The sequence below is a fragment of the Idiotropiscis lumnitzeri genome, chromosome 8 (assembly GCF_059441095.1).
Source record: "Idiotropiscis lumnitzeri isolate Australia: NSW breed Sydney's pygmy pipehorse chromosome 8, RoL_Ilum_1.0, whole genome shotgun sequence".
NCBI classification, from domain to species: domain Eukaryota; kingdom Metazoa; phylum Chordata; class Actinopteri; order Syngnathiformes; family Syngnathidae; genus Idiotropiscis; species Idiotropiscis lumnitzeri.
In genome coordinates, this window is record NC_142398.1 from 22624120 (window position 1) to 22652065 (window position 27946).

A 27946-nucleotide genomic window follows, 5' to 3' on the forward strand; every position below is an offset into this window, starting at 1 on the left:
GTCATTGGGTTGACATATCTGCACATCTAGTGGTATATAAGAACTGACGAAAAGCTATAATGGTGAAGAAGATTCAACATTTGATATAAATTATTGTATTGCTCTTATGAGTAAACAAGACTCACATTAAAATGTGCGTCTGTAATCATAGAAAAATAATTCCTGGTGGGAAATTCTTCTGGAACTCATAATTTACAACGATGGATTGACGTTAAATGTTGCTTGTTCCTTTTTATTTATTTTTTGTAACAAATAAAGTATGAGAAATATATTGCATAACGTATGTCCAACTAAATTATTCATTTCAAGGATAAATCAAAAGTACCAGAACAAGCTCATATTTTACACAAGCAGGTTGTTTCAGGTGGATGGTTCAAAATGGAAAAAAAAAAAAGAATAATAATTACATGGCACAAAATTCCTATCCAGTCCGTATCAGCAAATGCTGCTAAAGGGATTGTCCTTTTTTTCAGCTGGAAACAAACTGAATGTGTGTGGGTGTGTGGGTGTGTGTGTCTTCTTTGCCAGTGACCTGAGCCTCTTTTGTTTGCCCATAAAGCAAAATGTTCACCACTGGACTCGGCTCGGCTCAGCTCGGTTCACATCTTCTGGCGGCGGCGGCGGAGGGGTTACAGCAAGTGTATGAGGGCGTGACAGAGTGAAAAGTACAATGTGGGACATCTCTCCACAGCTGCTCAACAGATGGCTCAAGCTCAGACGCATTCGTACGACCTTTTCTCATCTCCACGTAAAGCAAGCAATGTTGGAAGCGACGTACGGTGCCTTAAAGAGTTCAAGTGCGTTCAATTGGACTGACCAGGTGAATGTTTCCGAAACATTTCTGCTACTTAGAAAGTCCCCAATGAGCACAGCAGCCGCCCGAAAAAACCCAAAACAAAACCAAAGTTCAGAACATCCACAGCTCGCGACTGCTCGTCCAAACTGAGTGACCTGAGTAGAAGACCAAGAAACCCAAGGTCACTTTGTCCGAAGCGTTCCTGTGTCGAAAGAGGACACTCTTCCGGAAGGGAAACCATCTCTGCAGCGATCCACCAATCAGGCCTACCTGGTAGAGCGGCCAGACGGAAGCCACTTCTCAAGAGAAGGCGCTTCTTTAAGTTTACCCAAAGACATCTGAAGGTCTCTCATACCGTGAGAATCAAAATTCTTTGGACTGACGAGACAAAAATGGATCTCTTTGGAGTGAAGGCAAGTTGTCTGATTTGGAGAAAGCCGGGCACATAAATAAGAAGTCCTGCACGTTTTTGGAATGTGGGAGGAAACCGGAGTACCCGGAGAAAAGCCACGCAGGAACATGCAAGCCCAGGACCGAAGCGTGGACCTCTGAACTGTGAGGCCATCGTGCCAACCGTCCACCGTGACGCCCGATACCATCTTCCTGTATATAAATGGAGGAAATTGTGAAGAAGGTATGCTGGAGGTCAAAATGCGCCGATGATGAACCAGAACAATAAAATGAATCGCAATCAGCCATCGTCGTCATTTGCATTCGCCTCGTCCGCTTGGATTCTTTGATCGGATCGATCCTCCGATCGTTTCCACAGAAGCAACGCAAAGAGATGAAATTGTGAATCGTGATGTGCAAAGCGGCTGCGGCTCACCTTTTGTGCTCTGGCTTCCATGTCTCAAGGCATGTCAAATGTTGCGCAACACTCAGCGGCAGATGGCAGCGCACAAGCGCAGGCGTTGTCATTCATGATTTATTCGTTGAAAAGAAGTCTCTTTTTTTTACTCTGTTCATCTGCTGGTCGATTTACTGCAGCGAGAGGCGCTTCGGACAGCTCAGAGTGGAGAGCTTGTTGTTTTCATCACAGACAGGAAAGAAGGAGGAAATTGAACGAGGTGAGGACTGAGCATTATGGAAATGGAAAAACATGTTACAAGAAAAAAGGGAGACGATGATGTACACACTTGATCTTGAGGCAAAGTGACAACGAAGTGAAATAGAGGGAAAAAAAACTAAAAACTGGATATTATTTTAACGTTTTGTAGAGAATATGACGATTTGGACAATAAATGCGGTTGAGATTGAAAAAGCTGCACTCAGAACAAAACAGGATGAGAGGGGAAAAAAAAGCTTGTTTCCACTTTGAGAGAAGCTTTTCTGGCAGATCCACTCCAGACGTTTTTTTTTTTTTTTTCCCCATCACAGAAGGAGTGAGTTGAGACACTTCAAAAGCTGACGCGATCACTCATGGCAGCAGTTTTTCCGCTAATACAGCCTGCTTTACAGATGCCAATCAGGCAGTAAACTCTCAAGAGGCATTTGACACTTCACTTGTGATGTGGTCCTCCAATGGATTTGGCAGAAAAGGAATGCCATTGGACATGAAAAGCATGCGGCAAATTTCTTTTCAAGATAGCAGAAATAAAAAAAGAAGAAAGGTTCAACAACAGAAGACCTTCTCTGGGTTTGTGGACGGTTGAAAAAAAAAAAAATAAACAAACACAACATGGCCTTGGCCCTGGGAAGAAGACTTTTATTATAATATGAATACATATTTGCCATCAATCATAAATTGTCTGGCTTCATGGAAGGTTTAAATTGATATATGGCTGCCAGGATGGCCGAGTGGTCTAAGGCGCCGCGTTCAGGACCCAGTCTCCCCTCCCCAGGAGGCCTGGGTTCGAATCTCGAATTCCCCCATTGTGGGACTAATAAAGGGAATAATATATTAATAATATCAAATTCAGAGAAGATTAGACAAAATCTAGTTAGCTCTTCAAGCGGTATTTCGACAGAACAGAAGGTGCCAAATTAGTCGTGTTTTATTGGACTTTTTAATTGGTTACGTAATTCTCTCTCTCTCTCTACATATACATTTATATATATATATATGTATATGTAGATAACAGTTGTGACAATAATAAAGTTAGGCTTTAACTGTAGTAACAGTAGCAGCAGTACCAGTCCAAGTTCTGGTTGTGTATTTAAGGGTTGGACATATATGAACTAGCCTTAATTGTGTGTGTGTGTGTGTGTGTGTGCACGTGCATGTTTTTGCCTCAATGTCAGCCCGGTGCTGATGAAGTGCAGAGACTTTGAGCTCGGGAGGCCATCCATCATCTCTTTCAGCCTTAAGTGTGCCTCTCCGGACCGAGACGCCACCAGACGACGACCCGGGTTCACCGCTCTGGGCTGGCCTAAATAAACATCAGGCCCTTCGTCGTCGTCATCATCATCATTAGAAAAGAAAGAGTAAGCAGTGCTAATTGCTAATGTTACTCCGGAATTCACAATGCACCACGAGTGATGATAAATATTCCTCGATCATTTCACAATTTCATATTATATTTCCCGTTCAGATACATATATAAATTCCCAACGGTCCAGGTTGTGCTTTCATATATATCTTGTGGACTCTTTTATTTTATTTTATTTTTTTAATGACAAGCATATCATTGTGAAGAAAATCAAAGATATCAACATGAAATATATGATGGCGCTGCCCCATTTATCCAAACTTCCGAAATAAAAACAAACGTGAGCTGTATATGTGTGTGACTTGTTCTTTTCATGTGGGGTGATTATGATCATTACTTTTTTTTTTTTTAAATCATTTTAAAAATGAACAAAATGACATTAAAGAAGGGGAAAGGCACGTCTGCGCGATGTTAGGTCGCGTATCCTTGCCCTCTACTCGCTTCTCATTTGCTGTGCATAAAAGCACATATTCCTTTTCTTGCTCTGTCGCTTTCTCTCTGGCGCACACACACACACACACAGAGAGAGGTCAAGTGTCAAAGGTCATATTGTGTCTGGAGAGGATTTAGTTTTGGGCTGCTTGATCTAGAACACACACACACACACACACTCATAAATACAGGCCTACCAAGGTGGCACACAAGGTTGGCGGATTGAGCCGCACCCAAGAGTTTAAGGAGCAGTATGTCCCCCTCACATCTTTTTGCGATTATTTATGTTTTCGTTCATGTTGCTACATCGGCCATGTTTAATACTACACTGATAAAAAAAAAAAAAGACTAAATAGTTCAAGGTAAATTGTCTTGCAATATACACCGAGCAGTCATTTCAAGTTTTGAAAACAGGCTCGACATATCTTGCCTAATATTTTCGCATGCACCAGAGCGAAAGTAGAAAAACGACAAACATGTTAGCAAAGGCAAGATTTAATAACGGGTCACATATTTATGTGATACATCGGGTCAGTGACAAAGCATTCTAAAGACAAAAAGAAATAAAACACAGCACATAAACGTCTTTCGTCATTTCAAAAAGCTCGACTTCATGACGTGTTTGCGTTTCATGGATCTTCGACACGACGAACGTTCGTAATTGCAGGTGAGCCTCGATTCAGAATCAAAGCAAGAGGCGAGTGACTTCCGTGAGTGAAGAGACGACAACACAAATTTCAAACAGGCAAGGCTACAAGGCTAACGGAAAAGGTTAAATAACACAAGTACTTCTCGACAACATGTCCGTTGCAAAGGGAACATTCATCGCTCATTGCCGACAAGCTCCAACTACGAGTCGAATTTCGAATTGTCACATTTATGAGCAATTCAAAATTTGAATGCATGTGAGAAAGGCCATTTCGAAAGTCTGGTGCTCCGTTCTGATTTCTGAGATGGACATTCTTCATGACATAACCAAGTATATACAAAAACAAAATCAAATATCTGACTGATTTCCAATGGTTCCTGTTTTTATTTTTGCTATTGCACGGGTCTTTGTCTTCTAGCTTTGAATAATTACAACAACAAAAAAAAAGAAAATACAAAACATTTCTGCACTGCAAAGACTTTCGAACATTCTCTGTGGCGTTGGTTACACTTATTTTATCAGCGATTTATCGTTTCAGATACTTTTGGCATGGAACTGAACTTCACGACGACTGGATTTCACCAGCAGGATTTTCAAACATGTTAAATTGCAACTTTTCTGCCTTACTTTGCAAAATGGCAGCACAAAACTTCTGAGTTCTATGACAACTACTGCAGAAAATCCATCCAATCGATCCATTTTATAAACCAGTTGTCATCATGAGAGATGCAGGCGAGATGGAGATTACGCCAGCTGACTTTAAGCAAGAAGGGGGGGGCATTACTGTAAACAACTAAAGTCTTCATGTTCCTGAATTCACTCACATAATTATTAATCCATTATATATATGTATATGTATATATATTTATATTAGGGCTGCCAAAATTAAGTGTCAACTTTGGAGATTAATCAAAATTTTTTTTTAACACAGTTAAATATTTTAATATTTAACTCCAACACTGCTGGAGTGTGGTGCGTGAGCGCACAACTAAATTTACTGAATACAATTTGCGAATTGTCTCTCAGCAAATGCTTGTGAAGACGACTCCGTTTAGATCGTATTCAAGGATCAAAGAAAGCTATTAGAACAGTCTTTGAATTAAATGACTTCATAGTTGGTGATATTAGATTCATTCCAAGATATTATTCAAGTACATATCTGTTACAAGCGGCACAAAAAAATTGTTTAAAAAATGAGTAATCACAATTAATTCCGGAAAGTTTTTGCACTTAAATAGTTAAAATATAAAATGTTATATATATATATATATATTCTGAGGGTTGATCCTTCCAACACGAGTAGTAGTACTTGATCAGTGCAGTGTCAGAGCTTATCTTGGTGGCTTTTATTCAAACCATCCTCCTGAGCTAGAAAAACCTCAGAACATTCAGATAATTTTGGTGGCAGCATCTCCCCCACAGTACAGTGGCATATTGATTTTTTTTTTTTTGTCTGTTTGAAAATTGCGTATAAATATTCCACACATTCCAGAGACAGTACGTATCGGAACCAATCCACCGATTCCTATTCTTCAGTGCATTCCGAGGGGTGGTGAGGTGAGCTACGCAGCCACGTGGCCAATCAAATAGATGTTGTCGTAAAGATGGCCCACAAAGTCATCCGAGACATTATGGGCCGCTCTCCGAGTGTTCCTGATGAACTCCCTCTTTGACATTTTGTTTTTGACGTGAGGGCTGGTCAGATCGATGGACAGCAGGATGAGACTGTAGCACAGCACATACACGGCATCTGCAAGCAACAAACAGCGTATGATGATTTCGCTCGACAGAAAAAAACTCAAGTTAGTTGGCTCCAATACAATATCATTCATTTTTATTGAGCGCTTTCACAACAGCTGCAGCCCATTTACTTACACAACTTTTAACATCATCTAAAAGTTTAAAATGGGTTGAAAGCACGTGGGACGGCTTAAAATGACTTTTTTATCCGAATGTTTGATAACACTTTTTTTCAGACGATTACTAATTATGAGTACAATTCTTTTAGTCGCACCGATTCTGATACCAATTGACCGATACCACTCGTCCTTTTGATACAAAAACAACACGTGATTTTGAAGCAAGATCTTTTGTTTTTAGAATTTCGGAAAAAGAAAATTCAGTCCCTTTGCAAAACAGAATTTATGTTCAAAATAAAAGACAAACAACGCACCCTGATTTAAGATTCATTTGTAATAAATGGAGAAACGTGCAAAATAAAATTGTCAACTCCGTGAGTGTTAGTCTTTGTTCAAAATAAATTGAAATGCAAAATAATACACTTTCAAACGTTGCGACTGAAAAGTCGATATGGATGTTTTGTCCCCGTTCAAAATAAGAAAAAAAATGAATTAAAGATAAAATGGAACATCCAGAGGAGAAATGTTGTTCTTAAGAGAGAACTTGGCAGGCCATAAATATCAAATATTTTACATACGCTTTGTTTGCAGGCTACAAAACACCAGTGAATAAATAGTCACTGAAATACATGTTGCTCAAATTTCTGCAGCTTGAAAGGTAAAAGTGCTAAAATGGGGCGAAACGGTTCTGCTTTGTTTACATTTTAAAAATCTCCCAAAGCAAATGACAGCTGAAGGTAGCACAAAAAGTTCTGCGACATCAGTGAGGACCAAGCATCCGTCCGTCCGTCCATGATCCAGTCCCATTACGCTAATCCCAAAAGTAAAGCCAGGCGGTATTAGAGCCAATTCCAGAACGCAGTCCGGGAGGTAGCTGGACACATGGTCCGCTGACAATACTCAAACGAGGGATTTGTTGCTGATGCTGATGATATTTTGTGCTCCTAAGCAGAAAAAAAAAAAGTGACACGGCCAGGGAAATGTGTGGTCTTCGTAATATCTGCTTTTAGTAGCCACAAAACTTGAAGTCACAATGTGGGGTTTTTTTTATTTATTGAGTGTAAAAAGAAGCCGTCAAATTGGTTAAGTTTTCTATTTTTCAATTATGTTGCGTCATGACATTTGCATCATAATATAGATTTGACATACAGATTATGTATAACATTTTGAAACATAATAATAATTATTATTATTATTATTATTATAAAAGTGCCACTCAAGTGATGCCCGTAATTTTGTCATTCCACCAAAGCCGTTCAATTTATGATGCTTTTCTAAAAATCCAAGTGAATTTCTTTCCGATCCACCAAAATGTTGACCGAAATCTTTCTTTTACAAATTTAGTTTGTAATTGTGGAATGCATTTTGACCTCAGTGGTTTTTTTTTTTTATTGAATCCAATTATCAAAAAGTTGAATAATAATGATTAAGAAGTCATTTCCAATAGTATGTGTATTTCTTCCGCATCTTTTTTTTTTTTTTTTAAATACAGTGCTTTCACATCTACAGCTTGAACAAAGCACTTTGCCATCAAATTCTAATGTTGATAGCGATAGGCCTAAAACAACCGGGCTGTTCAAGTTTTGAGCTAAAGCAGTGTTGGAGACTCACCAGGACTGAGACCCAGCTCTCGGACAAGACCGGGGTTGCAGGTACAAAACCTGTGGCTAAATTTGGTGATGAGTGTTTCCAGGTACTCTCCTCTCTCCTCTGGTGCGTGAATGTGTCGGAAGAAATCCCTCAGAGCGTTCGGCAGGAACTGATTGCTGAAGTTGTGAAGCGTGACCAGCTCGTCCAAAACATCCCGCCTGCACAGCAAGTCCAAGATACAATGCCGGCATTTTTGGAGTTTTATAATGAACACAAATTATTCTGATTTGATTGAATGCGCACGCCAGATGCAAGATTTATGAAATAAGCTTACATTTACATTTGCATATCTATCGAATATATTGGAACAGAGTCATCTAGACGGCAACCTTGCCTGCCATAAACATTTGCAAGAGCGAATTCTCCAAACCACCTCGATGCTTACCTTTCATCCAAATAAATTCTCAGCATCTTCCAGTTGAGCCGTCTCGTGTAAAAGATGAACTTGGCCTGCTCGGTGGGGTGATCCACGAGTATGCCTTTCGACATGAAATAAGAGATACCCTATTGGAGGTTGAGGGGGGGGGGGAGCAAGAGAGCGAGATCATACAAAGTACTTGTGAAGAGCGACACACACACACACACACACACGCACGTGCACGTGCACGGTGGCGGGGGTGTGTGGGACTCCTGATCTTTGATGTTTGCCATGCATTACCTCCTGCGGGTTTGCGTTGAACGTAAGGCTGCCTTCATCTAGTTGTAGATAAAGTCTTCTATATGAGAAACCAGCAGGCAGCCTTCTGTTGTAGATGGAGCAGTGACCCCATGTGGACTTGCAGAGCCTGGGAAATCAACGCAGGAGGGTTATCAAAAAGACTCATTTGGAAAAAAAAAAAAAAAAGACATTTACTGCAAACATATGGCAAAGTGCCATCGCAAGAAACCACTTCAATGTCCTCACCCCTGCCACAGATATTCATCATTTCCGAGGTCCTGCCACACGCAGCCGGCCAGACACAGGTCAGTGGCATTCAGATACGACAAGATGGTGATTCCCAACTCTGGCGGGAGCATCTCCAAATCTATAAAACCATTTTGTTCTTTTCCTACAACGACAAATAAATTGCAGGTTGACCCATACGGAAAAGTGAAAATGAGAGTTGGCTTTCCAAGCTGGAAATCGACACGTTCTCGTAACACTCGGCTCAGCGAGCATCCATTTTCATCCTACCTCCTCTGCGCGTTTTCAGCAGATGGTAGATGTCGGGGCCGTAGCAATGTTGAGGGACTCTTCGAAGTGTCCCTCCATGACTCCCTGGCAAAAATGCATTTTGATCTGTTAGGTGTGTTTGCCGTAATACATATAGATACTTTTTTCCCACATTTTATGCAATGTCCCAACTTCATTGCAATTTGATTTTGTACATCTCAAGCACTGTCGGCCCAACGTTACCCGAATTGAAGAACGTCGTTAAAATCCATTTACAGACCACATCAAGTAGACTATACTACAAATACACTCGTGTGAGGTTTACCTTGCTCTTGTCTGGCTCCTCCTGTGTGAGCCAGTCGGTCGACAAGTTCTTCCTGAAGCTGCTGCTGTTGTCTGGGTGGCAGCCTCCACAGTGCCTGACCCATCTGAACGGTAGCAGTACGAGCCACGTCAGTTACGGTCCATGAAGCACAGCAATATGCGTTAAAAGATTACAAGAGACACTCTTCAAATCAAATTGTGAAAAAGGCCAACGTCTTTTCTGTTTTTGTCGGGAGTTCACAGACATTTGACCTTTTTTGACCTTTCAGCTTGAGTTCTAATCAGAACAAATAAGATCACTAGATATTACGGCAGTCCTAAAGGCTTTACACAAGCTCCCAATTAGCAGTAGAATAGATTTTTTAATTCTGCTGCTGGTTTATAAATCACTGAATGGTTCCTGTCCTGAATACATTCAAGAAATGCTGATTGAATAAAAACTCAGGAGGGCTCTGAAGTCTGCAAAATCAAGTGAAGTCGGTTAGTGGAGCCCAGAGTTCAAAGTAAACATGGTGAAGCTGCATTATTTTCTGATAATTCTCTTTGCATCCATGTCAAAACACATTCATTGTTGTAAATTCCGTAGAAGAAAGCAGCTGTGCTTTACAAGACAATACATTCTTCCTATTAAGTATTCTAACAGATTAAAGGCCCTGAAATGTTTTTATATATTATATATATACACATTTTGTATTCTTCCCCTCATTTTATTCATTTCTCGTGGTTATCTTGACTGGTAGTACTATTTGTTTTTGTATTTGTATTGATCACTACAATTGATCATTGTTGGCTGCGTTTGTATGATCAATCTTTTGCAATGGCGGGGCGCCTGAGGGGGGGGGGTAAAGAGGCAACAACCAAATCAGTCTTTTTTACTGCACTGGCTGTCCTTCATTCGCCAGAAACGTCAGCTGTGTTGCATAAACAACCCGCGACTGTTGTAAACATGAACGTTGGCAGTTCCATCCCCGTCGGTAGGTAGACGCGTAGTCCCAACGTCTGTCCAATGAAAAACGACCTAAGGGTCACGTGTTTGTCCTATTTGTAATACTATTGGTTGTAAGCGCTTTCACTTGCTCTCAATTTGATGACTTAGCATTACAAGCGATTTCTAAATTGGGATAAAAACAATGTCGATTTATTAAGCGGTTGCTTAAATAGAGGTAAATTAATTCGTCTTTAAAATGAATGGCGGATGGCATTACAACATGAGACACCTACCTGAGTTCAAAGATTCCTGTGACAGCTCAGCTTGCACCCGAGCACAGCTGCAAATAAAGTTTGCCTTGCAGTGAGGTCTACTCAATTGTCATTTCATTGAGCTACCTACGAATAAACAGACACAAAGACTGCGCGATTAAAGCAAATGTTCCTTGGCTGCTGTGGAGTCGTCCATTCTGTCGATAACACCATTATCTTAGGTTAAACCCTCCCCCTCCTTCTCCTCCTCCTTCTCTCTGTCATTCCTGCCCTCCCCTCGCCTACCTAATCACAAGAACTCACCCAACATACGCAAATACACTTTAAACTACAATATTTATTTATTTCTCTGACTATTTCATTTCTCAAATAATCATTCCGTTAAAGTTATTCAGTTAAAATATCTTGAAACCACGACACAATAATTGTACATGACGTCCACGTCACTAAGCACCACGTGACAAGAGGGGCCAATCCTGTTGTGCCCTGTTGATACCCCGGTAGAAGCAAAAGTTCAAATTCCGGGTTTGACGTAATTTTCGAAAGAGTCGGTTAACTTAAAGAAATAAGTCAGTTAAGGTAAGCACTGTGATTGATAACGTTCTCCTTTATCCACTTTTTATTAGAACCTGGCGGAATCAATACAATAGCTGCAGAAAATGTCACTTATGCTATGCGAAATAACCATCACAGAGGAATTTTGCTATGATCGCAAAATTCCGAACGAACTGGCGAGGCTGCCCGGCTCACCATGGCTGGTCATCGGGGCCGGGAGGCGGCGCAGGCGACGCAGAGAGAGGAAGCAGAAGCGAGGCTGCAGGTCCGGTGTCTTGCAACGGCTGCGACGGCAGCCCCATAGGCAACCACTACCGAGTCTGCACCTCACAAACGCCAGATCCGTGGTCCACAAAATCGACGACCTGGGATTACAAATCCTGGGAAACCGCTATGTGCGCGATAGCAGTGTGATCGTCGTCACGGAAACCTGGCTGCACGCAGACGTCCCCGACGCTAGCATCCAGCTGGCCGGGCGCTCGCTACATCGCGCGGATCGGACGAGGGACACCGGTAAGAGGAGGGGCGGGGGGCTCTGTGTTTACGTGCATGAGAACTGGTGCGGCGATAGCACGATCGTCGAGAAGCACTCTTCCCCCGACATCGAGTTCATGTCCGTTAAATGCCGGCCTTATTTTCTCCCGAGGGAGCTAACGGTAGTGATTGTCACAGCTGTTTACATCCCTCCCGACGCTAGCGCTAGCACGGCGCTCTCGCTACTCGCGTGCGTCATCAATAAACATCAGCGGGCCCACCCTGATGGCGTTCACGTAGTAGCGGGAGACTTTAATAAGGCCAATTTAAAGACTGTACTCCCAGAGTTTCACCAGCATGTCAAGTGCCCAACGAGGGGAGACAACACTCTCGACCATGTGTACTCGAACATCAAGCACGCATACAGAGCCCTCCCACTCGCCCCTACAGAGAGGAGGTAAAGAGACTGACAACTTGGTGCAAGGACAACAGACTGCACCTTAACTCTGCTAAAACAAAGGAGATTGTCGTCGACTTCAGGAGGAACAAGACGCTGCCGCCCCCCCTCTGCATCGAAGGCGTGTGTGTGGAGAGGGTCCACACGTTCAAGTTCCTGGGAGTACAGATCTCCGATGACCTTTCTTGGAGTCACAACACCACAGCAGTGGTAAAGAAGGTCCGCCAACGTCTGCACTTCCTGAGAGTCCTCAGGAAATTCAACCTGGACAGGAAGCTGCTGCTGGCCTTCTACCACTCGTCCATCGAGAGCCTGCTGACGTACTGTGTCTCCACCTGGTACAGCGGCTGCACTGAGGCCGACAGAGTGAGGCTCCAGAGGACAGTCAAAACAGCGCAAAGGATTATTGGCTGCCCTCTCCCCCCACTGACGGACATCTACACCGCCCGGTGCCTCAGAAGGGCTCTCAACATCGTCAATGACAATACCCACCCAAACTCACACCTGTTCGACCTGTTGCCCTCTGGCAGGCGCTACAGATGCATCAAATCAAGGACCAATAGACTGAGAAACAGTTTCTTTCCGAGAGCCATCTCCATACTGAACTCTCACACACACACGAGACCACCCTAACCTCGCAAAACAGCATTGTGATGTGTTTCTATATGCCCTATTCAGTACTGAATTCCATTGCACTGTCTTCTTTATTTATCTAATTTATATATTTATCTGTATTATTGTTGTATTGCACTGGAGAGGGGAGCCCTCTAATCTCGTTGCACACTTGAGTACAATGACAATAAAGGGATTTCTATTCTATTCTATATATCGACTACAATGGGTAAGACGTGAACTCTCGTCTTGGGCCAAAGTTGCCTACTTGCCATCAAAGGCAATGTACGCACAACACTGAATTTGAACATTTCTCAATCACTCCTCGTGATTTGAATAATTGTACGGTAGTCTGTAATTTTTAATGATCTCTTAACGTTCAAAAAGTAAATCGTTTACTTGACGTGGAATGCAAGAACAGTGTAGTGTAGTGTTTTTTTGACGTGCCCAAATGCATCAATCGATTTTTAAAAAATGTATATATAGTTTTTTTGACATGCCCAAATGCATTTGACAAAAAAATGACATCCAAAGTAATACTTAATGGCATATTAACCGTAAGCCAGTGTAAAGAACTTATTGTAGGGCGAAGTGAAGCCACCGGTGGCCATCTTGTGTTGCCACTCTCTATGCACACCAAACTTGAATGCATTAATTTCTCAATGGCATTTTAACGTTCTTTTCTGTCTCTACGACGTTAATATTTGGGATGTAATATGTGGCACCAGAAACCTAATTTAAATCATTAATATTTGACTTGTTGAACTGAAGAGTGGAAGATCATGTGTTAAATGCACATTTTATTCAACTTAAAAGATGGTTGTCAATACTGTTCGTTGTTGAATGTAATTTCCTCATGGTGGTTCTGTTTTATAACTTAAAATTCTACTTCACATCAGCCTTACCGAAGGAGAGCCCTCAGCTTTTCTGCCAATATTGAGCTTCAGTCTCACCACGTTTTCGCCACCTTTTGCTGAGCAACTCGTGGCGGCTGGGCTGGAGCTGACCGGCAAAAATGACCTGAGATTCACTGACACACTCTATAAGGTACCTCACTCTGGCACGGAATTGTTGTGCATGTATACGTTCTCAATTGGTCACACCAGCCACATCATTTGCTTGCATCCATTTTGTGTGAGCGTCTGACACATTTCCCACGTATTTGCACTGCCAGCTCTAAAACAATAGGAAATCCAAAACCATAATTCTCACTCTCTCACTCTCTCACTGTGCAAAAAAAAAAAAAAAAGAGGGCGATAAAAACTGACACTGTCAGTTTAACTACTTTTGCGATTTTAGACGATGTAGTGGACAATGAAACTGCAGAGCGCATAGCTGACAAAATTCAATCGATGTTTCTTTGTCAAGGTCCTGCGAGATATCTTCCACTACAAGCCAGTCGTGTCCAAGCAACAGTTCCTCCAGCGGGGCTTTGTGCAACGAAAGATTTCTACCCTTTGTGACATCATCGACTTGATCCTGAAGAGACACATGGAACTAAAAAAGGTACAGCAGACATTCAAACGTGTTGTCTTGTCCAAATGTCCTCGTCAGACTGCATTTGTGTTGCTTTATTCATGGTCCAAATCAGGTACGGAGGACAGTCATGGAATTTACTGCAAGTTGGATCCTCAGAAAGTAAAAGCCTCTGCCAGGGCCCATGTAACACTTGCGGAGAATGCTTAAAATCTAGAATACTTTAAACTTGTGTGACAGATTTAGAAAACAGCGCAGCACAGGCTTGGAATTTAGAAATAATTCGGTCGTGCTGCTCTGCTTTCAACCGCTTCTAAACATACTTTCCTGCGGTTTGTTTGTTGCAAACGTTCCTAAAAAGGTGCATCTTTAGTAAACTAGCTCCGACTCCTCTCCGTCTTGACCGATTCAAACCAGCTCGTCTGCAACACTTTTTATGTATTTATTTACTTTAGTGGCAAATTAACGTTGTCGCTCAAGCGCGAGTGGATGAAAAATCCGTCTGGATTTAATTGGCAAAATGTGATTGAAAGCAGAATTTAGGGACATCTGTACTGGTGAGCTAAAGGCACCTTTTTGAGCGCGTTTGTTTCTGCAGCTCGTCAAGCGAATCGATGCCTGACGACATCGAGTGGACTGCAATCCTTGAGTTGCATCACGTGACTTAGAGCAAAATTAGACGGCAAATTGGTCGAAACAAAATTCATGCGGTTCTATGAATGGCTAGATATTAGAAGCGGTAGCAGAAGTTTCAAGATTTGGTCCCCAACTACCGACAAGGTAAATGGACTTAAATGAAAGTAAACTTGATTCAACAAGAACTTGGTAAACATTTTATGACTTCCTCTTGAATGTCCTGCCGTGCCTCCGCAGGGAGGTGTTGTTTTCTTCATTTGCTCATTGTGTCTCTGAGCATCGGGTTGACGAGACCACATTGAGCTTTTTGGTGTGTTTTCTTAGCCCCGAGTCAGGAATCCGGTGTCCCACAAGGACGCAAGAGGAGCGGATCGTGCAAAACTGGCTACGCCAGAGAACGTAAGTCCAAGGATAAAACAAATTACTCTTCAAACCTGCCCAATGAGAACAAGGCTTTCTTGACAGTCTTGATCTTCGGACGGATATATTAATGGAGTCGAGGTGTCTTCCGTTTCAGGTTGGTGACTGGCACGTTGTGAATCATATGCAAAAAGACGACGCGTTGTCGCGTCACCGTGTCGTGCGGCCCTTGCCTGTCGACGTATATTCATCCAATTCTCTTGAAAATGGAAACGCAAACCTGACGGAAAAGAAGCTGGAGGAGGCCGACATTGGACACGTAAGTCAAGATATCCGATCTTATCTGACAAATTTCAGATGATTTTTGAGACGGCAGAGGGCGCTTTCGTTTTTGATGTTCCTTTTTGTGAAAATTGCGGCAAATTATATTTTGGACAAATATAAAATTATTTTTTTCTAGGGCTTTGGTGCTTTCTTTTCCAAATCATAATTTTATAATTTAATTTTTTTCATTTTTTATTTTTTATCTTTCGTCTTGGCATCACAATCAAAAGGATCCGAGGCGTGAATCGATGACGAGCCATCCATTTTCTACCGCTTACCATTGCGCTTTGTTTTACGAAAGCAACTTTCCCTTATCAAGGCCCGATGTGTTCCTCATTCCAAACTTTGCCGCAGCCAATGAATCAATAAATATGCGGTCGTTCTTTCTTTCAGTCTTCCAATATAGAACGAAGGCTGACTGTGATGGAAGATCAGATCGAGAGTCTTCTTTGTGGTCTTGAAAGGCTCGGTGACTTGGAAGCTCGTCTGGAGGAGCGAACGAGCAGGACTAACACAGAAAATGTAACGGGACACTTTTAAACTTTTTGTTTAGTCATAGTTTATTCATCTTTTAGGCTGATTATTTTGTTGGACTGATGATTTTTTTTTTGTTTATATTAACACTTAAGCAAAGTGTTGCTCATAAGAAGGTCTCAGTCCCGAAAATGCGGAATTTAATCAAATGATTTTCTTATTTGATGTCCTCCTCTCACATCTCATCGTACTGGAATGCTGTTTCCGAAGGACCAAGAATTGATCACAATATCAAGAGAGAGCTGGGAAAATGTAAATGGCCGAATCCTATTACTGGAAACCAAATTGGAACTTGGACTCACAAAGGTAGGAAAGCACCTGAACAGATTTGACGAGCTGCTTGTCTTTACTGTGCGCTAACTGTTGTGTTTTAGTTCAATAAAAAGTATTTTGTATTAACCCTAAAAAGTAATGAAATGTTCACTTTGTATGTGACTTTTTAAAAAAATATTATTCATTGAGAGCGAGAGCAGGAGTTTCATGCGACCAGTCGTAAAAAACATTTCAAGACAACTCAATGTGCTCGACATCATTTACAAATACAAAAAGTTATTTAAAATGGAATCTTTTTTTTTTTTAACCTGCAAATACAACAACAGAAAGCCCAGATTGTAGAGCATCCAAAATGAAATAGATCAGCCTCAAACAAAGCTTCAACAGTCTCCTCCTTTGTTGAGTGTCGTTCAAAGGGATGCTAAGCATGCCTCTTTATTTTTGTTGGAGGCGGCAAGTGTTCCTCCAACATGCGATGCATCGGCCCCGTGCTCCTCGTTCAGCTCCTTATCTGATGCTTCCAAGGTGAGAACGTTTAAGTTTTGTGCAAAATACCTCGACTGCTTTTAAAACTTCAATGCAAAGGCGACCTCAAATGTTCTTGACAATCATGTTTTATTTGCCTTCACGAGTCTAAACATGGCGTTCTGATTCGTTTTGCGTTTGTGGAATATGAACAAATGCAATATTATTTTTATTCCACTTGTGAACGCGCATAAAACATTTGATGGCAAGTATATTTTTGGGATTGACCTCCCTTTCAAAATAGAAAAATAAAGGTTGTAGTAGAGCTGAATTTGAAATGATTTAGTCTTCCAATTTTCAACTGGCAAAAACAAGCAAGCATATAAATGCAACGATTGCGTCTCATTAAATGATATCATCCAAATTGTCAATTAAATCTCAACTCATGTTTCTTCTCATAATTGAATCTTTGTCCAGGGTGATATAAAAGACAGACTAGAGAGGATCACCAACATGTAAGTGATGACTTCACTAAAGTATCATCATCCAATCTTTAGAGTGAAACTTTGACCTTGGTTCACAAACGTTGCAAAGCAATCGTTCCCAATCAAAAGAATGGAAATGAAATCTATCCGTTCCGGCCCCGGAACCGAGTCGATGCCCGGTAAGGAACCGGACGGTGGGGCCTCTCGTCGTGGCCTCCCATCAAGTCGCCCGAGGCTGAGCAAGGTGGCAGCCGCTCTGCCCCGCCAGCAACTGATTACCGGACGCTGATGGAAGTGCAAAAAGAGACATTTCTCTGGTTGTGAATTAAGTGCAAGCAATTTTGCCCGGTTTGCAAACTGGCGGAAAACCAAAGAAATATTGTCCGAAAGCCTTTTATTCTTTGACAGGTTAGTTTGTGAACCAAGGTTCCATTGTGCAAATATTTCACGGGTCTTTGTCTTGACATTTTTAGGTTGAAGACGACCTCGACACTCATGAAGAGTACAGACTCAACTACATGAGCTGAAATGAACGGACAGCACGATGGATGACTAATTAGCACGTGTGTCTTAGTTCAGGGGTTGTGGGTTTTGTATCGGCGTTTGTGTTTCATTCTATTTTAGCCGCATTTATCACTATTCAGAAATTAATTGTAAATTGTTGAATTTGTCATCTGTTGCATTTCTGTTTCTTTTTTTTTTTTTTTTTTTTAAATAAGTCTCTACTTTAACTCTGCCACACTGATTGTAATGCACAAAACAGGTCATGCAATTTAACATGTCTATTTTATACCGTGTCATCGACACTTTATATGGAATATAACTAAGGGTAGTCAATGGTTGTTTTTGTTCATTTCAAATAGGTTCATCTAAGGTACTGTTCATCGATAGCCAGTTTCATACCAAATAAAGAACATCTGTATTGAAAATTAAATCTAGTGGCGATGCATTTCTCTTAAGTATTCATTTATACAAAACACACTTCAGTAAGAACTTGTTAAAGAAGAATTTTGTCTTTTGTAAAATGGTGGACCACAAAAGGAGCCATTATGAAGTAACCAAGAATTTGCTAAAGTGTGTGTTCAAATTAAAGAACACAATGGTGGTCTTTTGGAATTATTTAGTTGTCAAGCAAACATGCTTGGTTTGCAATCTAAGAATCTTTGAATCCCCCTGGTTTAATATAGTTGAGCTCATATGTTTTTGTGTTCATTTACTCCTTGTAAATGATCAATTTTAGATAAAGCATTGTTAAACGTCCACACTCTGGTTGTAATAACAGCTAATAATTTAATTAGCCACTAGATGGCAATGTTACAGCGGAGGACGTTTTGCGAAAATATTTTACTCCCCTTTGAGACTGACAGGTACTGTTGTGCAGTAAAACGGCTGAGAATTTACGCATATAATTAGATTTTTTGCTGTACTAGATAAGGGTTATGTTTGGAAAATAAATAGTACGCGACACACATATAGGCTGAATGACAGTAGCATTTCATCTGGTTAATTTAGTTTACCTGTAAAACACAACTCGGGGGGAATAAATAGATATATTTTAGGCGCGGGAAATGTCTTCCGGTTGCTGTTCGGTAAAGTAGGGAGTCAACAAACGCGCTGAACAAACGTTGTGAGTCTAAGTCAAGTTTTGGCTTTGCTGGCCTCAACGAGCAATCATGGAAAGCATTTCGAAGCAGAAAACTGACAATTGCAACAAGTAAGACGTGTTTCGTTTCGCGCAAGGCGACAACCTTCGGGAACACTTTACGTTTGTTGACGAAATATTGTCATTGGTGGAGAAATCAACGTCACGATGTGTGCTGGAGTCCCAATGACTTTAGTTTGAAAATTGTTTGATGTGCTTTTATCTCCGCAGCTGCATCACCAAGAAGAGGGAAGACTACCTGGAATGGCCCGACTACTTCATGGCCGTCGCCTTTTTGTCAGCTCAAAGGAGCAAAGACCCCAACTCACAAGTGTGTATTTCGTTTCCCACCTTTGCAACGAATTCTGGTTGTCGTTGCAAAAGCTCAAACCGATAACTTTGGCCTTAGCGTGCACATGCAACGCACGTTCGTGTGCGCGCGTTTTCCTTCCAGCAACCCAAAGGCCGCCCCACTTCAGCTATTTCCAAGGAAAATCCTTACAAAGATGACACAATTCTTTGACAGCTCTCGGATTGGTCAAAACTAAATGTCACTTACATATCTTGTTGCAAATAATAAAGATCAGAAATTATAGCAAAATGCAGGACCTCGCATTTTCTTTATTTCTGTTTCAGACGAATTTGGAAACCCAAAAGAGTTAATTATGTAAAAGCAACATTTTGAAATGACCAAATTTTCACAAATAAGAGTCAGACCCATAATATGGACATTCAATTGTAAAATAAGGTAAGATTATTATGAAATATTTCATTTTTTAATATGAAATTATAATTAAATATTTCATCACCTTTATAACAATGTCATACTTTTTCAAATGATTACTTGTGTGGAGTTTGCGTGTTCTCCCCGTGCCTGCGTGGCTTCCCTCCGGGTACTCCGGTTTCCTCCCACATTCCAAAAACATGCATGGCAGGTTGAATGAACACGCCAAGTTGCAACCCGTTCAGGGTGTCCCCCGCCTACTGCCCAAAGACGGCTGAGATAGGCTCCAAAAAGTTTCATCCACTTGTGTTTTCCTTTTGATGCTCTCTAAAGTCTTGTGGGATTTGCTGAAGTTTAGTGCGATATTCTGACTCCTTGTGTCATCACAAGCCTTTTGCAACTTTTGGGGCATTTTTTTTTGTTGAAGTTTTGCGTAATGGTTGGCAAACTAATTGAAGGTGAATTTTTTTCTGATTGCAGGTGGGGGCCTGTATCGTGAACCAGGAAAAAAAGATTGTCGGTATCGGCTACAACGGAATGCCTAACGGCTGCGATGATGACCAGTTACCTTGGGCTCGGTCAGCGGACGACCGTTTGGACACTAAATATCCTTACGGTGAGAGTATAATAACATCATAAACATAATGTTCTTTACACGTCAGGTGAAACCCCTAAATGATAAAAAGCCCGAAAAAGGCAAATGTTAAATATTCCCTACAATTTCATACTGCAAAAAATGAAAAGCAAATGTCTTATTTTGATTAAACGCAAAATTAATCACGTTTCTTTTCATGATGGATGACAGTCATCTGAATAATTACTGTTGAGAAGCTGAAATCAGAGGACTTGGTTTTTCAAATTGAACAATTACTCGATTATTAAAATGGCGGTCCAATAATTTGACTTTTGACACCTCGCGTTAAAACGGATCATATTACAGGTGTCTCCAACTCGGGTCCTCAAGAGCCACTTTTCTGCATGTTTGAGATGTTTTCTCCTGCAACACACCCGATTCAAATAATCTGAATGCTTATTGGGCGCCTGCGGAACTTTCATTTGAATCCGGTGAGACTCCTGTCGTATTATACGGGCCCAGTGTCCGTTCTGGCAGGGCCGCCACAACGAAACAAAGAGGCCATCGATTTGAGTTTTTCTGGAATTCCATTCAACGCAACGTCGCCCAGAAAGTCGGAATGTTAAAAGTGCTTCTTGACAATCAACTGAGTTTGCAATCAGCTGGTCCGCAGGTGGCTTGTGCTAATCACCAGTTTGTGTCCCGCAGTTTGCCACGCAGAGCTAAATGCCATCATGAACAAGAACAGTGCCGATGTGAAGGGCTGCACCATGTACGTCGCACTCTTCCCGTGTAACGAGTGTGCCAAACTCATCATCCAAGCAGGTCGGGATCGGCGACACGCTTTGCACACTCGACACGATCGGACTTCTCTTTGACGTGATTACATTATCGGCTGGCTCATTTTGATCTTAATCGTTCGTTAGTGATGAGCTGTTTCCGAAACACTCCCGGACTGGAGAGAGAGAATTACAAACCCGTATGATGAGTTTTCCCCTTCAGTAAAACCAAACTGCTTTAAATAACCGAGAGGCTGCAGACATTTACCCAAACGTTTCCCCCCTTCTAAATACGTACCCTGTGTCTGGGTGGTCAAGTCATTTCAAAAGTGAAAAATTAACTCATTTAATCCCAGACGTTTTTTTTTTCTGAAGATATAAAAACTTGGAGCTCGGACGCAAACGACTAAGAGAGTCATCGCCAGTGATGAGTCGTGAATCTTGAAGTACAACCCGAAGGTCAAACGCCAGCGCCTTCACTTTTCGAGTCCGAAGGAAGCAAGACGGTCAAAGATGTGTTGATGGCGTTCTTCCGCGTGAAGGATGGGCATCGTCTATCGAGCCATCCTGCAGTTTTTGCTTCGTTCATTGCACAAGAAGAGGCGAGACATTGTTACCACGACAACGCCTGCTGGCAATACCGTATGCTTCCGATGCTAGAGTGCCGTGTAAGGCGAGCCCCCGACTCACCTGATCTGTCTCGGTGTGATTTAAAAATACGAAATAAAAAAAAGAATCCACGCCCAACCTCAAGCGTGGGTCATCAAAGGCGCTCGTTTTACGGAGGGAAATGACATCAAGATGCACGTAACCACCGCAGGATTCGTTTTGCGCAGAGAAAGCTTGGAATGATTACAGTGGGATACTTATGAAGGGAAAAAAACTGGCATTTGGATTTGAATTTTTTTTTTTTTTTGGATTCGGAATATATATTTTTCTTTTTTTTAATTTTGGATTTGAAAGAGTCTTTTTTTAAAAAAAAAAATTCAAATATATAGTCCTGGAACTTTTCTGACAAATCATTATTAATTAATTTATTGTTGTTGTGCGTGGTTGCTTTATTGCGCTTGTCCAGGAATCAAGGTGGTGGTCTATCTTTCTGATAAATACCACGACACACCCGAGATGATTGCGTCAAGAAGATTACTCAACATGGCAGGAGTACAGTTGCAGTGAGTTTCCTTTTCATGTGTTTCGACTTCATAATTGCAGCTTTGGTGCTCCTCTCAAACACGTCACTTCTTCTATTTTGGCCTTTTAAGTGGCAAGATCCAAGGCCAACGTTTTGTACAAAAATACCGAGCAATAATGTGACTTTAGTTCCGTAAGAAGCGCAAGATTAAATCACCAAATGTGATTGTTTTTGTATGGCTAGTTTTTTTTTTTTTTTTTTGTAACACCATCACAGATATTTTGTGGGCAGGATGAAATTCAAACTTTTTTTTTTTCACTTCAACAGTCTATTAATTCGACACATTTGCTTGTTTTTGTGGCCGTTTGTATGTTTCAATTTGCTCTTGTTTTCTTTTGTTAGGCAATTCAAGCCGAAAAGGAGTGAGATTACAATTAATTTTAATTCCATAAACCACTCAATGGCGTTGGACAACTCGACCAAGTGAGCTTGCAAATTTCTGTTCTTGGGCAGCCAAAAAGTTGTAATGTCATTTTTTATTTTTTTTTTAACTCTGCATCTTTGTTCTGTTTGACAAAATTACTTTCTTCTGTATCCTGGTTACCCTAAAAATATTTTAGAATATTGTCACATTTTTCAATGAAATTGAGAGGCACCGACAAGTCTACAGATTTTAATTTTAAAGAACCTTTAAATTGTACTTTTCTTTTTTTTTTTTTTTATGTACGGTATTTTTTTATTTTATTTTTTAATCCAATTATGTTTCCAGACAAATGCAAAGGAGGAATATTGTTACTTGACATTTTGTTTATCATGGAAGTTGAAATTCAATTTGTAACCAGGAGAGGCGGCGATTTTGAAGAGCGTTTGTCAGTAGCACAAAAAGCTGCAAGACTCACTCACGATTTGATTTGCATGACTGTAACTCTGAAATCATGGCATGTGCTCCTTCACAGTTATAGAATGCCTTCCAAGCCTTGATTTAATTTATAACTACGCTGTACATAGTAACGTATAAGAACGTTAAAGCTTTCCGCTGCACTCTCATGATTTTCACGTGCATTTTCTTTTGTGAGCGCTGGCGATGCAGTCTTCAAACTCTCCGATAAATATCGTTGAATGTCAGTGGACTTTGTGTGCCTTTCTAAATTTGATATTGGCCGTTTTCTGCAGTTGTTCAATAAATATACCAAAAGTATTTGTCCCTCATGTTGTCATTAAAATATGTTTTTTTTTGTTCAAGATTATTGCATTCTAAATGATTGCTGTTAAAATCTTAATAGTTTATGTCCTGAAAACATGTTTTCAGAATGACACCATTTAATTGAAATGCCTTGCATCTTAAAACGCGACCTGTGTCTTAAAATCCTCCCTGGGAACCCCAACTATTTTTAAAACCTTGCCTGGGCACTCGACCTGTGTTTTCAAGCTTGAACTCATTTTTAAAGGGCGAGCTGGCAATGGGGCGTGTGCGCCGTTGTGGGAAGGAAGTAGTCTTGGCTCCTTTGAAGTAAAATCGTGGTGAGTAGATGAGCTCAAACTAAACAAAAGAACAGCAAGAAAGAAAGAAAAGGGACTTTCAAAGGTTTTATTTATTTTTTACTGTAGAAAGAAACACTGTACATAAATTACGTTCTCTGAGAAGTCCGGTGGAATTTCTCAACCTTCAACATAAAGATGATAAAGCCAGAACACGTCAACTTGCCTCAATTGTCTGCGATGAAGTAAATGCTCAGTTTACGTTATCGTGTCCTTGAAAACGATTCCGATTGCTTTCCCACCCCTGAAAACCAAAACGCGCGCGCGCACACACACACGAGGAAAACTCTCTAAGAATACAAAGAGCCACAGCCGATAGAAAAACATACACACCGATGATTGTTGTTTATTGTTACTCCAAGTCACTGATGGCGATACACTCTCCTCTCGAAGAGAAACAAGCAAAAATGTCGAGAGAAGCAACAATCGTGACGACTCACGGAAACCCTCCCCCTTGCCCCTCCCCCTCCCGCCTCTAAAAGCCAAGACAACGTTTCTATTGCAAGCAAGACTACCAACTTGGAGAGATAAAAGCACAAGTTCTATGCATTCGAAGACTGAGTGACATTTTGCAGACTTGCTGGACTCTTGGGAGAACCGCAAACAGCCTATTTTCTTCACGGAGCGCTTGATGGAGTTCACGTGAACTCACCAAACACGTCAAACGAAATAGCAGTCAAAATGTCCCGTTTTGTTCTGTCCGTTTCTGCGTTTACAATCATCGTAAGTTTTTTTTTGACTTCCCCTCCCTCCTTTTTGCCAACGCAATACAATGTTTCGATTACAATACAAAACAAAAATATTCAAACCCATATATCCTTGACTTTCCTCCGTACAAATCATGTGCTGTTCTCTCTTGGAGAGAGTTCACGACAGTTCTGTCCGATTGCGCCAGCCATAAAAAAACAAAACAAAAAGACATCAAAGACACCCGTCTCAACATTGGCCGGTGGGGGCCGAAACGCGGCGGTCAAAGTTCCATTTGTTTGGTTTCAAAGTGTTGAGATGCTTGACGACTCATTTGGCCCGCGGCGGACGTCGAAATCGGAAAAGCGGCCTCGGCTTCCGCTGACGTGGCACGGCATCGGGCTCGGCCCCGCCTTCCAAATGGAGCGAGTGAAAGAAAGGGAGGGACTTGCATGCGTGTGCTGCTTGCGCGAAGGCCGATCCCAAAAGGAAAAGATTGTTATTGTTCGACATTCGTCACATGGACCTGATTGATTCATCACGGTTGGCGCGCCTTTTTGTCCTCAGAGAAAAATAGATTTGCCAACGTGGGAGAGGGGGGCGCTTTTAAAAGGGAACTTGTTTTTTTGGAGTCTCCGACAGTCCTCGGTGTGGAAATCCAGCCCTGTTACCTCCTGCCGATCTCACTCTGACGTAAGAACTGGATGTTGTTGGCGCTGTCGGCGAGCTCCGGGTACTGCTCGATGGACAGCACGTAATAGCCGTCGTAGCCCAAAACCTTCCCGCCGCTCAGCAGCTGCCTTTTCTCTCCCTCGGTCCACAGGCGAACTCCCTCCTCGCCATCTCGGACGCGCTGCTGCTCGCGGCTCCAGGCGCTGGTCAAGGCCCTCTGCCTGGCCTGCTCCAGGACGCGCGCCTTCTCCTCGTCCAGCGTGGTCCCGTAGCGCACGTGGAGCGCCAGAGCGCCGTACTGCAGCTCCACATCGGCGAAGCGCCGCGTGCGGCCGTTCATCACCGTGGTGGACTGCGACACGGTCACGTTCACGCCGTTCTCCAGCGCTTTACGTCCCGAGGTGAGCCGCAGGGCGCTCAGGTCGTTCTCGGGCAGGCCGGTCTTGATCAAGTAGTGCGTGTCCCGTCCTTCCACGGTAAAATGCAGATCGTCCAGATAAAAGGCGTTGTTTAAGACCGCCGCCACTTTGATGCAGTCCTCGTTGGCGATGTTGAGCGCGCTGGTCACCACGCGGCCTTGGATGACGGCGAGCATCACTCCTTTGCCAATCAGAGACTTGATTGTGGCAAACCACAGCCACGGTTTCGCCCGGCCCGCGTGGCGTCGGCTCAGCTGGATTTCGGGCATCCGCTCGAAAGACAGGAAGGCCCGAGACTGACGAGTCACCTCCTGCTGGACACCTGAGATGGACTGTCGGAGAGGAGACAAACGCAGGTGAAGCTCCGTTCGGCTTGACATAAAAATACACCGGAAGCAAGCGCCTTGCTGGGCGATTTCACACGTTCATTTTTTTAAAAAAATATTCTTTAGTAACGTCTTTAGTGGAAAAAGCAAAAACAAAAGAAAGTCACTTTCCTTGGACTTGACATGCGTTCAATGACCGCTCGCAAAGTTGGACATCTGATAACGTGTGCATTCAATGCATCAAACAGATCGAAACGACACATCGCAAAATCATGCCAGCTTTCTTACACGTTGCGCCAGGTGGGTTTTCCAACCAGGGTTCAGATGGGTGTGGTCATGTGACTCGACGCGCTGTAGCCGTCTTAAAGGGGCACGAACATTGCCACAGAAAGAAAAGACTTTTCTTTTTTAAACACCGAATTTACCGACATTGGCAAAATGACGTCGGTCAATAATAAATTTCGGTCACGGTAAATTTTCGCTTTATTGCCCATCCCTACGGGGGAACAATGATTGTCTTTCCTGGATGGCTTTTCTCGCCTCATTTGCGCTTTCATTCTGTCGTCTCCACGTTGCGCTTTCGTGCGCTTCCCCTCCTCAAATTGACTCGTGTTATTTACACTCAATTGCTTTCAGACACGTCCCAAATTTCTTTGTTGATGTTGATTTAAGTTGTCTACTACGTCTGCCGTTGACTTTTATTGGCTTTGAGTCAACGACTGTATTAAAAATGGTCAATTCATTGATGTGACACGAAAAAAAAAAAAAACGTTTCTTTTGAAGTACAAATGTGAATAATAATTTTTGTTTTGGTAAAGCTAAACTGAAAAGGCGTATATACGATGTTTTGATTTTGTCAAAGTCCGCCGCAGTTTGAAAGACCAACATTTTCTAACCGCTGTCAAAAGTTGATTTTGGTGTCGACGGGCTGGAATGTTGGTTTTGGGGTCGAATAAGAATCATCGTTTACGCACCGGCAGGTCATCCCACAGCTGACTTTTCTTCATCTCCAACGACGGCTGCGTCAAGTCAAATTTTGGAATGGGGAATCCCGGAATGGCGTTGTGAAGATGGAATCCAAAAGTCACCAACCAGATGTTGACATCTCAAGAGACAAACAAAAAGAAAACGGCCTTAAAAGTCAACGTTGTCAATGATGCTGCACTCGTCACATCGAAAACAAGACGTTCATTTGATGCAATTTTTTATTCCCACGTGGTCGAGAGGCGAGAGCAATCTCAGCTCAAGCGCCACTTTCCTTCGTACGGTTTATCGGTGCGGTCACGCAAACTACGAATGCGGAACGGTTCTTTTCTGTTGTCAGCGGGCCGCCGAACGCAAAGAGGATGAGCCTCGTTGGTTTGGACGAGTGAGCGAAACGGCAGCGATGCCGCCACTGATCAAATTGCAAAGTTTGTCCAAAAGAATTGGTAGGAAAACCCACTTGCTCTACTTCACTTCTTTCCACAAGAAGAAGAATATATTTTTCAACACAAGCACACAAACGTGTCCGAAATGATTCCAACTGGATGGCGGCGATGAAGCCGCCGAATGCGCCCGTGGCAAGCCCTCGCAAGCGCGTAACCCGATTGAAGTTACGTCATGACAGGCCGGGATCGCGATAAACGTCGAGTGTGCGTTTTTGCGCACGACATTCTCTGTACTGCACGTTTGAGTGGTACCTGTCACGTATTCTTTGACTTGATGGATTTTGCTGATGGGGTTGTTGCTTTGGAACATGTAAAGATTGAAAGGCTGAGGGTCTTTCCCAACTCTGGTCCAGGTGCTCACGTCCGGGGTTGTCCACCTTCGTCACCAACAAAGCGGTTCCATAAAGCGCAAGCGCATCTCACGCGCAGAACAAAGTGAAGAAGATGAAGTCGGGGACGCGTTACCTCCCGGCGGGGATGTCGTAATCTCTGTCTCCGAAATGTAGCAATCGCGTCAGAGGATCGTACAAGCCTCCATGGAAACCGATGACCAGCACAAAGTCCGGGTTGGAATCAAAATAAATCTCACCGTACGCCGTGTACTGCACCTGAACATTTGAAGAAAGAAAAGCCTGCAGTCATTTTGAAAATGAATTGCGATAACCAACACATTTATGTAGTCTCCTCCTTAGCGAGGACTGAAAGTGGCAAAATTAAAAGAATAAATACACCACCAAATGTTTCACTAAAATTGCCATGAAAGCTTTCATTTATTCATTAAATGCATCATTAATGAAATGATCAATGATTATAAGTCAAGAAATCTATATCATTATTTGTGTATTTAATTATCGCCTTGACTTGATGAGCAGCCAACCA

General features: G+C 42.2%; 4 protein-coding genes across 11 annotated transcripts in view; 2 read left to right on the forward strand and 2 right to left on the reverse strand.

Moving 5' to 3' along the window:
* Positions 1 to 4136: 4136 nt before the first annotated feature.
* On the reverse strand, positions 4137 to 10643 carry LOC148332829 (F-box only protein 8-like). The gene is made up of 8 exons (XM_088303549.1): positions 10514 to 10643; positions 9294 to 9396; positions 8990 to 9073; positions 8720 to 8864; positions 8474 to 8600; positions 8201 to 8319; positions 7777 to 7973; positions 4137 to 6056 (listed from the first exon to the last, which is right to left on the reverse strand). Exons 2-8 carry the CDS (start codon positions 9394 to 9396, stop codon positions 5869 to 5871), a joined length of 963 nt encoding a protein of 320 aa, XP_088159675.1. The 5' UTR covers positions 10514 to 10643; the 3' UTR covers positions 4137 to 5868.
* Positions 10501 to 18011, forward strand: LOC148332830 (centrosomal protein of 44 kDa-like). The gene is made up of 11 exons (XM_088303413.1): positions 10501 to 10583; positions 12784 to 12819; positions 13490 to 13637; positions 13959 to 14096; positions 15027 to 15101; positions 15220 to 15381; positions 15780 to 15908; positions 16131 to 16226; positions 16644 to 16718; positions 17136 to 17173; positions 17617 to 18011. The coding sequence occupies exons 1-11, from the start codon at positions 10501 to 10503 to the stop codon at positions 17663 to 17665; spliced, it is 1029 nt and encodes a 342-aa protein (XP_088159539.1). The 3' UTR covers positions 17666 to 18011.
* A 697-nt stretch (positions 18012 to 18708) lies between these two features.
* On the forward strand, positions 18709 to 23192 carry LOC148332831 (deoxycytidylate deaminase-like). The gene is made up of 6 exons (XM_088303552.1): positions 18709 to 18857; positions 19017 to 19116; positions 19990 to 20125; positions 20792 to 20908; positions 21938 to 22034; positions 22397 to 23192. The coding sequence occupies exons 1-6, from the start codon at positions 18817 to 18819 to the stop codon at positions 22479 to 22481; spliced, it is 576 nt and encodes a 191-aa protein (XP_088159678.1). The 5' UTR covers positions 18709 to 18816; the 3' UTR covers positions 22482 to 23192.
* A 375-nt stretch (positions 23193 to 23567) lies between these two features.
* LOC148332832 (teneurin-3-like) overlaps positions 23568 to 27946 on the reverse strand; it is a 111810-nt gene continuing 107431 nt past the window's right edge. For 4 of the 8 annotated variants that reach the window (XM_088303542.1, XM_088303541.1, XM_088303538.1 and 1 more), the window contains 3 exons: positions 27533 to 27675; positions 27320 to 27444; positions 26346 to 26742 (listed from right to left, as the gene is read on the reverse strand). In XM_088303542.1, coding sequence (XP_088159668.1) covers positions 26597 to 26742; positions 27320 to 27444; positions 27533 to 27675 — 414 coding nt within the window. In that variant the 3' untranslated portion in view covers positions 26346 to 26596. Of the gene's footprint in view, positions 25644 to 26344; positions 26743 to 27319; positions 27445 to 27532; positions 27676 to 27946 lie in introns of those variants that run through there. The other 4 variants (XM_088303540.1, XM_088303539.1, XM_088303545.1 and 1 more) reach the window with 3 other exon arrangements.

Coding starts and splice junctions, on each gene's coding strand:
- LOC148332829 (XM_088303549.1), bottom strand. CDS start 9,396: ATGGGTCAGGCACTGTGGAGGCTGCCACCCAGACAACAGCAGCAGCTT. Junction 9,074..9,293: donor AGGAGCCAGACAAGAGCAAG/GTAAACCTCACA, acceptor CATTTTTGCCAG/GGAGTCATGGAGGGACACTT. Junction 8,320..8,473: donor TCAACGCAAACCCGCAGGAG/GTAATGCATGGC, acceptor AACCTCCAATAG/GGTATCTCTTATTTCATGTC.
- LOC148332830 (XM_088303413.1), top strand. CDS start 10,501: ATGAGACACCTACCTGAGTTCAAAGATTCCTGTGACAGCTCAGCTTGC. Junction 15,102..15,219: donor AACTGGCTACGCCAGAGAAC/GTAAGTCCAAGG, acceptor CTTCCGTTTCAG/GTTGGTGACTGGCACGTTGT. Junction 16,227..16,643: donor TGGAACTTGGACTCACAAAG/GTAGGAAAGCAC, acceptor TTTTTGTTGGAG/GCGGCAAGTGTTCCTCCAAC.
- LOC148332831 (XM_088303552.1), top strand. CDS start 18,817: ATGGAAAGCATTTCGAAGCAGAAAACTGACAATTGCAACAA. Junction 19,117..19,989: donor GCAAAGACCCCAACTCACAA/GTGTGTATTTCG, acceptor TTCTGATTGCAG/GTGGGGGCCTGTATCGTGAA. Junction 20,126..20,791: donor GGACACTAAATATCCTTACG/GTGAGAGTATAA, acceptor TGTGTCCCGCAG/TTTGCCACGCAGAGCTAAAT.